The 13,212-nt window shown below is 39.9% G+C and overlaps 1 protein-coding gene across 1 annotated transcript in view; it reads right to left on the bottom strand.

Annotated features, from left to right (window-relative positions):
• Positions 1 to 13,212, bottom strand: part of PGM5 (phosphoglucomutase 5) — a 218,759-nt gene that overhangs the window by 24,362 nt on the left and 181,185 nt on the right. Inside the window, exon 10 of the mRNA XM_079112036.1 lies at positions 6,896 to 7,030. Coding sequence (XP_078968162.1) covers positions 6,896 to 7,030 — 135 coding nt within the window. The remainder of the gene's footprint in view (positions 1 to 6,895; positions 7,031 to 13,212) is intronic.

The raw sequence follows: 13,212 nt of genomic DNA on the forward strand, positions 1-13,212 counted from the left end.
CATTAGCTATGGAGAACAGCTGGTCATCTTTCTCCACCTCGTATTACTTTTTAAATTCCTGAAGACCTCCGGGTCATGCCTCTTTTCCAAGCAAAATGAGCCAGCTCCCCAACTTGGACATAGAGTTTAGAGTCCAATCCTCTTGCCACGTGTTTCTTTTCTAAACTCTGTATCATTCCAGATTACAGCAATACAGACTAAATTCTAAGGAGAAAAATAAAACGAAGTATTTCCTCATGGTTTTCCTTGCATATAGAGCTATTGAGATATTCCTGTGCAGGTTTTCTTTTTTAAAAAACATAATATTTTTGATATATATTTAGCTGGTATGACTTCGAAATGATGCTCACTCTCTCACACATGTAGACATACATATGTCCACATACATGTACATATAAGCTTTCCTCTTGTCACTTGAAAATGGAAATGCTAAATGAATGTCCTTATATGTGTCGCTTCTGAACTCCATTATGTTTCTGACTCTTTCAGATCATATACATTGTTTCCATTTCTAATTCTATTCTCCAAGTTTTTGATCTATCATTCCAGATACCTTAATTATAAAACGTAACCAGTGGGCATTTTGAACTTCATTCTTTTAATGTTTTTTAAACCTATCTGTTGCTAATTCAAGTAAGGAAGACAAAACTAGTCATTTATTCCTTTTTATAGGCTTGGAATAATAAAAATATATATTAGTTTTTTGTCCCCAGTTCTTGGCACAATTCAAAACTTTTGAAACTTCCTGAGTGATGAGGGTTTTTTTGTTATTCATATTTCAAACATACCTGATTTATGCTAATGAGGTGACTCCTAGTGAGTCCCTCCATGGCTTCAGGTTGGTGGCTGTCTGACCAAGAATCCACCAAGGTGGTCAGAGAATTGGAACTTTCAGTCCTATCTCCTGGTCTCCAGGGAGCGAGGAGAAAAACTGGAGACAGTTTAACAACCAAGGACCAGTGATTTCATATTTTCATAATAAAAATTCAGTAAAGCCCCCTAAACAATAAGGTTTGGACAAATTAAGGAGCTGGGAGTGTGTCATGCTGTAGATGATATGGAAATTCCACATTCCCCTGCCAGAACCTTGCCCTGTGCATCTCTGCCATTTGTCTGTTTCTGGGTTCTATTCTTTATAATAAACCAGTAATAGTTTAGTAGTGCCCTCTCCTAATTTCTGGTAAGTTATTCTAGTGAATTATTAAACCTGAAGAAGGGTCATGGGAATGCTGGAATTTGTAGTTGACCAGGCAAAAATGTGGGTACCCTGGGCATTTCATTTGACATCAAAACTGGGGCAGTCTTATGGTACTGAACCCTTACCCAGTGGGATCTGAGTTAACTCCAGATAGGGTCATAATTGAACAGAAATGACCAGAGTTGTCAGACACCCAGTTGATGTCAGAGACTCAAGGACGTGGTTAGATGAGAAGAAAGCCTCTTAACAATAATGCTGAACTAAGGCTCCAAAAGTAGCCTTGGACTCAGACTGTGGTAGGAATAAATTCTTTCTCCTCTGGACCTCAAATGTTACTATGAACAACATGGGTTTTATTATAAGAAAGACCTAGTTAGACCCTCCAATGGGTCTGAATCACTCCTCACTCAGCTTCTTTGCCTACCCTGGGGACCACGGGAATGATAAGAAAATAGATAGGTGTGAACTACCCAGAATGGAGTACAGTACGTAGTGGGTACCTTAAAATGGCAATTTATTTTATTCAGCCCCCCCCAACCCCCGCATGACCGTAGGAAGCCTGATGGCAATACTAAGGTTCACACTGAATACAGAATATTTCAGTTTCCCATGTGACATAATCAGTCAAGGGCATTCCAAAGTATTTAATACTCAACATTTCATTAATTAGGCAAAATTTTAGTGGGCATTTACCATAGGCCAGATGCTATTCTGGGCACTAAGGATATAGTAAGCAAAATCAACCAAGTCCTGGCCTCCTGGTGCTTTCATTTTACAGGGTAGAGACAGACTACAAAATCCATAAAGAAGTAAATATAAAGGGAGATGGAAATAAATGCTATAGAGAAAAAGTAAAATTTGGCAAAAGAGATATAAGTGCCTGGGTGGGAGGGTTATTTTATATATAGTGACCAGGGAAGCTTCATTGAGAAGTGGGAGAAACACCATGCAAATATCAGAAGGAAAAGATTTCCAGGTAGAGGAATGGCCACTACAAATTCTATGAGGCAGAGTGTTCTTGGTGTGTTCAGAGAATAACGACTGGAGTGGAGAGAGAAACCAGCAGAGAAGTAGGAGATGAGGTCAAAGGTCATGTCCAGTAGGCTGTTCAAGGACATGTGAGGGTTTTGTCTCTTCTTAGACTGAGATGACAGGGGGATTCTAATAGAGCAGCGAGGTGTTCTAACCCATTTTTAAAAAGTCTCTGTGGTTGCTGTGCCGAGAATAGGATAGAGTCAGGAATGGGCTAATGTGGCAGGAAGGGGACAGTTAAGAGACTACCTGGAGGACAGAGCGGTGGGGTAGCCCCAGGTGAAAATGGTGGAGGTGGTGAGGCAGGGTTGGATTCTCCATGTGTTCTGAAGGTCACATTGATGGGGGTTACCACTGGAAGTGGGGCGTGGGGGAGGGAGAGCTGTCAAGGACACGTCACAGGGTTATGTACTGAACCAGTGGTGGAATTGCCACTGACTGAAGTGGGGATGACATCAAAAAAGGCAGAATGTTTGGTGGTGGTGGTTGTTTGGAGGGGTAGCATGAGGAGGCAGATGGTTCAGTTTTGCATGTGTCAGGTGGTGCTGCCTCTGAGACACAAGTAGAGTCAGACAGGCAGCGGAGATTCCAGTCCAGAGGAGAGACCAACCTGTGCAGACACTAGAAACAGGTGTCCCTCGTTCCACAGTTCTCATACAAAGTCCTGGTGCTAGGACTTTGCAGCTCATCTAACTCTTTACTATTCGAAGCGTGACTCCTGAACCAGCAGCGCCCCTCACCTGGCAGGTAATGAGATGCAGAGCCTATGGCCTTCCTCGTGCTTGAGTCAGAAGGGCACTTTAGCAAGATCCTCAGGGGCTTAGTACAGAATTAAGGTTTGAGAAGCCCTGGTTTAATTAGGATCGTCTGGGAAATTTTAGACATCAATCTCCAGGAGGCGGGCCTAGGGCTGGGTATTTCTATCAATCTCTTCAAAAGGTTCTGATGTGCATTTTGGGCTGAGAACCACTAAGAACTCTTTCACTCCTTGCATGTTCTCTCTTCCTCAGAAACCCATCTCTAAGGAGACAATGCAGTTCTACAAGAGGATGAAGGCATGTAACCAGAATAACCAAGTCTCCTGGTTTACTGGGAACAGTCTCGATGTATTCACAGTGCCCTTCCTCACTCTCAAAGGTATCCTGGTTTCCAGAGTAAATTATGTATTATCCCTTCATGAAATAAAATGGCTCTCTGTACTTTCCATTTCTGGATCGTTAACTCCTAATAAGAACAGGTAGAACAAGATTGCAGATACCCTGAGGACTAACAGATGAATCAACTCTAGAAGAACTTCTGGTACTTAGATATTAGTACTTAAAGTCTTCTAGGTATAAATTCCTCAGTGTCAAGGAAGGTTGGGGAGAGTTAGGCTTCTCCCAAAGATTGAGGTTGGATGGGGTGTGGTTTTATTCTACAATGAAAGTATCAAAGCCAATAGTTGATTAACCCCATGCTGATTATCCTAGCCCTGAAAAAGAAACAAAAACAAAAACAGAAGCAAAGTTTCCTTCCATTTCTCTTTGAATCTTCTATTGTTCATTAGCTACTCTGCCCATGGGCTCAGAAGTACAAGAGAAAAAAGTGAATGAAAACTTTATTTAGTAGTGCCACTATTCAGTTGGGTGGGAAAGAAGCCATGTACAAACAGAGAAACAACATGTATCCCATTTGTTTATAATAAAAATAAATAAATAAATAAATAAATAAATAAATAAATAAAAAGAAGACGCACCCAATCGTGCTGTTTCTGGTTACCTGTGAATTTAAAGCCTTTTGGCTCATCCCTTTTCCCAAATTACTACCAGGTGGTTTGAGAGCTCATTGAAAAATCTCCTGATTTCCAGTAAAATTAATCTTGTACTTTTAAAACTATGAAATCTTCTAGCAGTTGGCCTTTGGATACTTCCTTCCTGATTTGCCTAGAATCCAAAAGGAGGGCAAAGCAAACACCTTCTTATCTCCTCCCCTTACCACCATGTCAAAGGTAAATATGGCTAAAATATTTTTAAAAATGTTTTGATGTAGGGCTAGGGTTGTGACTCAGTGGTAGAATGCTTGCCTAGCATGTGTGACCCAATGGATTCAATTCTCAGCACCACATAAAAATGTAAATAAACAAAATTAAGATATTATATCCATCTACAACTGAAAATATTTAAATTTTTTTATATAGGTAAGAAATTACTTGACCTCAACTTATGGAATATTCATTTACACAAAAGGACACAAATGGAAAGTCTACATGTAATTGATCCAGGTACATATTGATTATATCACAAGTTTTCCTAGTTGAATCACCAGGTTAGTTCTAAATATTTCTGCAAGACAGCCAGCATAAATGTCTACAACATGCTCTGTTCACATGTGTTTAAGATGTCTGGAAAAGAAATGATCCATGTTTAAAATAAAATAGCCAGATGCCAATAAGCCGATTGACAGGAACTCTATCCTTTTACAAAATGACTAGGATGTAGATGGCAATTTAGTTAGGGTGTGCAAACATTAAAAACTACCTATTGAATTGAGATAAGCTTATCAATGGAATCTCTGCAGATTACAGAGTTAATTTAAAAGGTGTCTGCATGTATGCATATGCACAGGGGTGGGAGCAGAGTGGGTTGAAGGGATTCTCTCTGCAGCTGAGAAAGCAATACAAGCTTGTCTTTCCCTGTTGAGCCTGCATCAGCAACAACACCAGCAGCCTGAGAACATGTCTTATCTTTGATCTCTGTTAAGAGTTAACCAAAGGTCTTTCCTTCCAGAGCTTTTGAATGGGAGAAGTAGGTGGCCTTGTAAAGTAACACTTACAGGGAGCCCCCAAACACTCCAGTGCAAGGATGTAGGTAGAGCTGAGCAATAATTAACACAGGGAGGCCTGCTGAGAGAAGCTTCTTCCCTTTTCTTAGGTATTTAGATTTCTTATAAAAATTTTACTCCATCTTACCTTGACTTAAATGCAATAGGACTTAAGTGGGTGAGTCAATGATGTGCAGCACTTTAACAAGAAGTTCTATTTTAATATAAACATTTTTAAGTACATCATGTGCTAAAAATTCTGAGGCATAAATAATTAGGCCTGGAAAAACTCTTACTCATGATTAGAAAGCAAAGTAATATCGGCAATCAAAAGAGCAACATCAACGAAGGAATTCCCCAACCATTCAATTTGCAAACAATTTAAACCAACAAGATGCAATAGTTTCAGTAGTAGGGAATAAAATGGGCATTATTTAGGTTTTCTTTACCCATACAACCTTTTAAAGACAGCCTTTGAAGGTTTTGGCTTCAAAAGGTAGCACATTGCTTTTATGGACCACCTCATAGAGAAACTCATCTGAGTATAGAATTATTTTTATGCATGTCTAGTGGCCTGGACTCAGGGAGGAAGGTAAATAGAAGTAAGCAAGTATCATAACCATTTATCCTGTGCAAATAGGGAAAAGAATGTTGAGAAAAAATAGCCCCAAGTCAGAATGAGTCAGAGCAGGGAAGGCCAGGAATATCATTCCTCACCCTGTACGTAGCTGTGGACTTCCAGGCCTTGCTTCAATCTCCCTTCCCAACATGGGATGTAGAAAAGTGTTTTATTCGGAAAGAGAGGGTAAGCCTCTATCTAGCTCTTGCATGATTTGGTACTATCTTGGGCAAAATGTACTCACCAGCAAATTATTTTGGCAGAACATGGCCTCTCCGCTGCATGGAGAGCCTGTGATCCTGAGAGGAAGGGCCAAGGGTTTAATGCTGGCAATGTGTCCTGCCCACTCATGTTCCCAGTGACCCTGGAAACAGCTCTCTGACCTTCGTTCTGCATTTGGGATTAGTTTATTCCAGATAAATGTTGGGGCGATAAGCTCTGGTGCAAGGATCTATATAGCACCATTATTACCAAGTTCCTTGAGATTCTCCAAAGACACCATAAAAAAAAAATGAACTCAATGAATGACAAAAAAAGAAACCCCTCCCCACTCTCTTATTCCATCCAAAGCATATTATAGTTGGAAATTCTGAGCAACTCCTCAATGAGAAGCAGTATTTCTCTGTTTCTCTACTTTTCCACAAAGAAGTACTGCAGATGTTTCAGCTCAAAGAATCATCTCACTGAAGACACTACAAAACCCAAACTGAAGCATAGAACCAGGAGACAGGAGCAGTAAGCAGCAAAGCATGTTCCCAACCTCACAGTGGGTTATTTGTGGTACTAATCAATGTTTTCTGGCACATATGACTATGGGAGTAGGGAAGCTTATGGTTGAGCTATTTGTGATTGCTGCAACAGCCTCAGAGAGGAAGCTAAGAGTTGCATCTACACTGGTATTTCTAGGTTATGGTCCAACTGTGAGTTTTCAAAACACACAAAGATGCATAATTTATACAGCATAGTTAGGCATTCAATTGAGGACTAGTTTGCCTCTACCTCGAATTTTTTTTAACATCTATACAAAGTAACTTCTTAATATCACCCCAATTAAACTGCAGAACAGTCAAGAGAGGCAAGTTGTTTGAGAAATAGTGATCTGAACTCAAGATGCTAGAAAGTAATTTTTCTGTTTGCCTTCACCTGAAGCTCTCAACATGCCTTCCCACTAAAGGCCCACAGGAGCTCTTTAAATTTGCGAGGAGTGGTGGACTTGTAGTATGGAGAGGACAGCTCTGCTTTTGTACCTGCGGTTCCTGGTCGTGACCGCCGGGATCCCTCTCGTAGCTCTCTGCGTACAGTCTGATGGTGGCTCGCACGCCACTGGAGGAACTGAGCCTGAAGATAAGCCGAGATGCGTCCGAGAAAATGATCCTCAGGCCCTGAGACCAAGGACATCCAAAATGGATCAGTGAACAGACGATCAAGCAGATAATACGTAACTCAAACCCACTGTGGAAATCATCATGCTTCTATGATCTAAAACCATCAGGGTCATGACAACTGCTAATTGGCTTTGCGAGCTTACTCAAGTGGAACAGTATAACAAACCTAAATGCTACCTGAAGTTGTCCATTTGCCTCTTCATTCTATTTCTGTTGCTCTGTGGTTAACATTGGTGAGGGATAGGGGCAAAACTATGAACAGATACTTAGCTTCCCCTGGTCTGGTGATGTGAAAATCAGAAAGAAGTAGGGGTAACAGGATAGGATGATATTTAATAAATGTTCTTGGGGTCAAAGTGCATCTTTTACCAATCTTCTGGATGCAGTGGGGGTAGCAGTAGGCATTTTACCTATTTCAGTTAGAAAATTTGCCCATGTTAAGGTTACACCACATAATTTTAGATTTTGCTTTAAGCATGTCTCTTTGTTTTTGCTTCTGATAGTAGTGGAACCCCAAAATAAAATGCTCAGGGCTGGAGCCTCAGCTGGGCTCTGAGGGTTGCTGAGCACACCTCATCTTCATGGCTCTGTCCTTTCTTCCCACTTCTAAGTCCTGGCCACCAGGGTAGGGTAGGGACCTAGCTGTATCCACACCTACTAGTGCTGCCCAACATCAGTTCATTTTTGGTTCAGAATGTCCCTACCGTCTGTATTTCCTCTTATTTTTGGTAGGAATATTTAAAAATTATGACCATAAGATCACGTTTTGACTTCTGCTGAAGGAAATTTGTTCTCCTAAAACAACTGATACATTATTGTTAATAAGCTGGTCGACAGAGGCCAGGGAATAAAAGCAACTTGCTGCTTCTTAAAATGTGGATGTCTCAGCAATTTTGCATCAGCCTTTCTCCCTAAACAACTTATCCTTGAAAACTCTGGCCTCAAATTATGCCTGTTAAAAAAAATAAGGCATTATTAAAATTATATCATACCTGCTACACAACTGATTGCCAACTCCTTACCCTTGGCCCCATCTGGTGATATCTGATGGGGGGGGGGGGGTTATAGTTCCATCTGAGTGGTTTTCTGCTTCTCTAAGTTTAATAAGCATATTTAAATTTTCATCCCCAAATAAAAAGCTTTAGTTTCTTTTAGAGAGGTTCAACAAAACAACAAGGAACCATCTCCCTTGGTGGCAACCAATTACTCTATTGACTTTGCAAGCAGGGTAATACTGTCTAGGATTCACTCATTTGGAAAACCTATTAGGATGCCCTCTATGGATTATGTCCTGAATTAAGTCCTGAGTATATGAAGATAAAGACACAGTATTTGCTAGTTTATTAAAATAATGATACACAGTTTTCTTAACTACCTTTTGTAGCTAGAATGGTAAATGGTCAACAAAATTCCAGTTGAAGCAAATGAACTAATTGTCTATGATCCTGAAAGCATCACATATCATATTATATTCAAACTGACAATAAAGTCTCAAAGGTTTCCCAGTTGTGTTCACACTGATCTTTTCACAAACTCGTTTGAAGCTGTTATTTACTTTCGATCTTACATTCCCATTGTCGCTATGTATGGAACTCACTCATGAAACTCACTGCTTGGTACTATGGCTTACACATCAACCGGTTTAAACAATTCTAAAGCTGAAACCCTAAAACATCTGTTTTTGCAGATTCCAGATAACTTGGATCCACTTCTTCTAGTGATCTTCCAGATATAACCCTTTAGGGTCACTTTCATTATATGATTAACCTCTTAGATTAGTTTATGGCCACCGGGAGATAGTGAAGAATTCAAGTCATAACAAACCATCCACATGTGTTATCTGCTCAAAATGGACTTTGCATGATGATATCATCCTATTTTTTTTTCTTGAGGGTACCCATAATAACAATGGTTATACTACATGCTGTCCTCATAGAAGATCCTTAGAATCTACATCTGGTAGGCAAGAATAGATTTTGCACTTGAAAAAATAAAGGAGTAAATAGCGAACATCAGCCTACCAGAGATAGTTTGACATCTTCTCTCTTTTCTAGGAAACCAACCATGAGATCTAAACTGAGAATCCATGTTGTTTAGGAGACCATTTCAGGTGAGCAATATCACGGTTCTCATTCTCCATATGGAATGCCAAGTTTTTTTAGATCCAGGCCATTCCTGTGCTGCAAAATCTCATAATTATGTCTTTGATGTGTGATTAGTTGAATAGGACTGCTTTGAGACTGCATGTTTCTTAGATGAGTCTAATAGTGTAACCCAAACACGAGCCATGTTCTTTCCAGTATGAGTCACCACCTGCTATCCCTCATGCTATGGGGTCAAAGTCACCACTAACCAAGACTTGTCAGGTTTCTAACTCTTAATTTCAACAAAATATCGATCATATAATTTGTCCTTATTTTTGAGGTTACACCAGGAGTTGGCAATATACTAGCTGGAACTGGAATTTGACCTGCCACCTATTTCTATAAATCAAGTTTCAGTGGAACTCAACCATGCCCATTCAGTTATATAGTGCCCATGGCTGCTTTTGTGCCACAATGGCAGAGACGAACAGTTGTGACAGAGGGCACCTGGGCCAAAAGGCTGAAAGGTACTACCTAGCCCCTTACATAAAATGTTTCCTATCTCCTGGTGTAAACTATTACATTATTCACATCATAGAATATTTAGCCTTCAACCCTACACAGACAATAGAAAATATGACCATTTTCCTTATCAAATCTCAATAGAGAGAAATTGTGTTTATGACAAATATTATCAGGGTATCTATTTCCTCCATTTGCAGATATTCCACTTCCTAGCCATAGGTTCATTTGGACTATATTTGGTCAGATCAACCTCTGATCACCTACTTTTGACAAAAATGAATTTATGAAATTGCATTTTAGTTATATATTCTCACTTTTATTGCAAGGTGCTGCAAGACACTGTCTTACAAAATTCACTTTCATAGTAATTATAGGAAGATTGCTAGACTATGTGAAGCTCTATATAAGACATTTCCTGAAGAGCCAAGTGTTAGGAAAGCCTTTCCTTCCCTAAGGAACTGGTCTTCTTTTTCTTTCTGATGACAAGTACTTTGTAATTAACCATATTTCCCTTTTCAATATGGCTGCCAGAATACTTAACGCTGAATTTGAGGTTCAGTCCAAGTGGATCCTTATGACTTGCATAACTATGAGTTTTTCTTTTTCTTTTCTTGACTCTCTAGTTTATATATTCCCTAGTCTCGATTTCTATTTCTTATTTACATTCTAACAGCTTCATTATGTTTTTGCTGCCACAATTCCTCTTGATGAAACAAGTCCCACAGTAAATGAATAAAATGAGTTCCCATTGCAGCCTTAACCCTAAAATGTTGGAATTGCTCAGTTTTCTCTTTGGATCTCACCTCCACTTTACCTGCCTAACCTCACACAATACCTGGCACACAGAGGGTCCTCCAAAAACACTTGTTGAATAAACATCACTGCATGTCAACACCTGGTGTGAGTGCACCACAGGACCCACTGAGGCAGTCTCTGAAGGCCTCCCTCCACTTTTAGCAAAGGACTCACAGGCCAAATGAAAACACTCATGTTTCTCATGGTGAATTGGGGCAAACGTACCCACCCCTGAAAGGTAGTCGTGGACAATAAAATTATAGCAATTACATGGCATATCATTATGGCAGATTCTCTAGTGTATCTTCCCAGTCTTCGTTTCTTAAAATGTCCTGAAACAGGTCAGATTGAGCTTAAAAAAAAAAAAAAAAAAAAAAACAATGGAAGCTGAACCAAGTAGCTTCCCATTACTGGTTGCACGATCTCAGACAAATTGCAAACTTTGCTGGCTGCACACTGGACTTAGCCAGGAGGGTCTTTTTTAAAATGGTGCTGCCAGGCTCTTGCCTCAGGCATTGAGGTCAATTTGTATGGGGAAGGGTATGGAAAGGGCCCATCAGTTCTGGCCCATCCATTCCCTTCCTTTTGAGTGCCTGTGGTATATGCCTCAGTGATGAGTAGGCTTTACCCACCCTGGATTTCTTGCAATGAAGAACATAGTTAAAGGAATCCCCTGTCACCTGCAGCTATTGCCACACAATGACCCTCAGGTCTGCTTCCAGTTGTCATTATAGCAATTCTTTTTTTTCCCCTCAGATTTTCTACTCTTTGATTTACTATTTATGGACAGTTTGAAAGTGGTACAGGAGTAGCAAGAAGATAAACTAGACTAGGATTCTGACTCAGCCATTTATTAACTAGTGGTCTTGAGTAAGTCATGTAAGCTCTCCAGCCTTAGTTTCCTAAAAATCAAATGAAAAAATAATTTAACTTAGCTTGTTGAGTTGCTGGGAGCATCAGATCAGAAAATGTATGTGAAAAGTTGCCTTAGAAAGTTATCAATCACTATACAAATATTATGATTGTTCCTTTGCTAAACTTTTAATGAAAATGGCGCTATGTTCCAAGTTTTCCAACCTTGCAGATTTTGCATATGTTGCTAAATAAAGCCTCAATGCTGATGGTTTATGACGCAGTGGTGCATACTTACTTTAAATTAGGCAAAATTAAGATGAATTTCACCTTAGGAACGTTGTCATGCCCTCTGACCTCGTGGATCACTACTGACCTCGTGGATCTCTTACCATTTTTCTTCTCTGTCCCTGCCACTGAACTGACTTCCTAGGCAATAAAGATCCTGAAGCAATGGACCCGGACCTCCATAATTGGTCAGTTTAGACCCTGAAGTTCCTGAAAGAAGGATCTTTGTGTCAGCCAGGCCATTACTGAAAAGTGTCAAAAACACTTATTTAATGAAACATGTTTAGTGAACACAGGATCTTGGTCTTCTGTTCAGGCTTGTAATCTGATGTTGGTCCATATGAAACTGCTGAAGTTCATCTGTGGCCTCTCATATGAAATTGAACAATATCTTATATGTGTTTCATGGTACCCAAAGTTGGTTCTAAGCCTTATGTAGAGTAAGTATCTGATAAATGTTTGATAAATGAATGTTAGGGTTTTTGTTGTTTGGTTTTTTAAGCCCCTGTGTAAATCAACGCAGAGAAATCTGCAAGTTGCTAAATACATGCAGTGCTGCCAGATTTTAGTTTGGAGACTTAGGACATGTTGCAGCCAGGCGGGAAGGAGGATCTGTACATTACCAACAGTTACTTGGCAGCATCTGACCTAGTCAAATACCGATGTAGGATTAATTCCAGGGGAAAACAGCATATGGCCCTGAAATCTGGTATAATGTCACTTATACAGTCAGTTGGCCACACCAGGCATGTGAACCTGGAGACAGGACAGCCTTGGAAGAGAGAAACTCTGTGAGCCTAACTCGGATATTTTCTCCCACAGGAAATCCCAACAATTTATCTGGAAAGCGTCAAGGTGAAAATATTACTATGTAACATCTGAACCATATTTTGTAGAAGAAAGCATGCAGCCCATAAGGCAGGGGATTTGGATTGAACAGACACATCTCTCCACACACACACAAAAATTTATGTAGAATTGCCCATTTTTCTTTGTTTAAGTCATAGAATTAACTGCAAGCATGAGTTCAAATGCAGTTGAGCAAGGGAGCAGCTAGTCCATGCAGAACCTTTGTATGAATTACAAAAAGGTACCTCCTCTGGGTGGACAAATTACCAAAAAGCATCTTTCCTCTTAGCTAGCCTGGACTTCAATAACTCTTCCCCCATTAGACTAAGTGCCTTTGTGCAGTGCACTAACTGCACCTCCATACCCAGCTGCCCTGCTGTTAGGAGAAGATTTTTGTAATCGTTTTTTTGTCACAACCAGCCAGCTCTCTTGTGGCCCAAACTTAGAAAGACCTATCTGGGGAAATCAAGCTTTTAAAATGTTCTTTAAAAACATATACCTAGCAAACAAAACACAATAAAACACACACACACACACAAAAGAAAAACAAAACAAACTTTACATGATGGGAGGGCTACTGAGGAAATAAAGACTTAAGAGTTTATTCCTTATCAAGATTCCCACTATCAAATGTGGAACAATGGAAAGAGGTCACACACATTCTATTTTCCCATTTTTTTTTTTTTTTTCACCTAAATGACTTCAGAATCCTGTTCACATAACACCTGCCCCAGTTCTGGGATATTTTGGATTCTGACACCCTTGACCCAGATGACAGCACGGCTT

The sequence above is a fragment of the Sciurus vulgaris genome (assembly GCF_902686455.1).
Source record: "Sciurus vulgaris genome assembly, chromosome: 15".
NCBI classification, from domain to species: domain Eukaryota; kingdom Metazoa; phylum Chordata; class Mammalia; order Rodentia; family Sciuridae; genus Sciurus; species Sciurus vulgaris.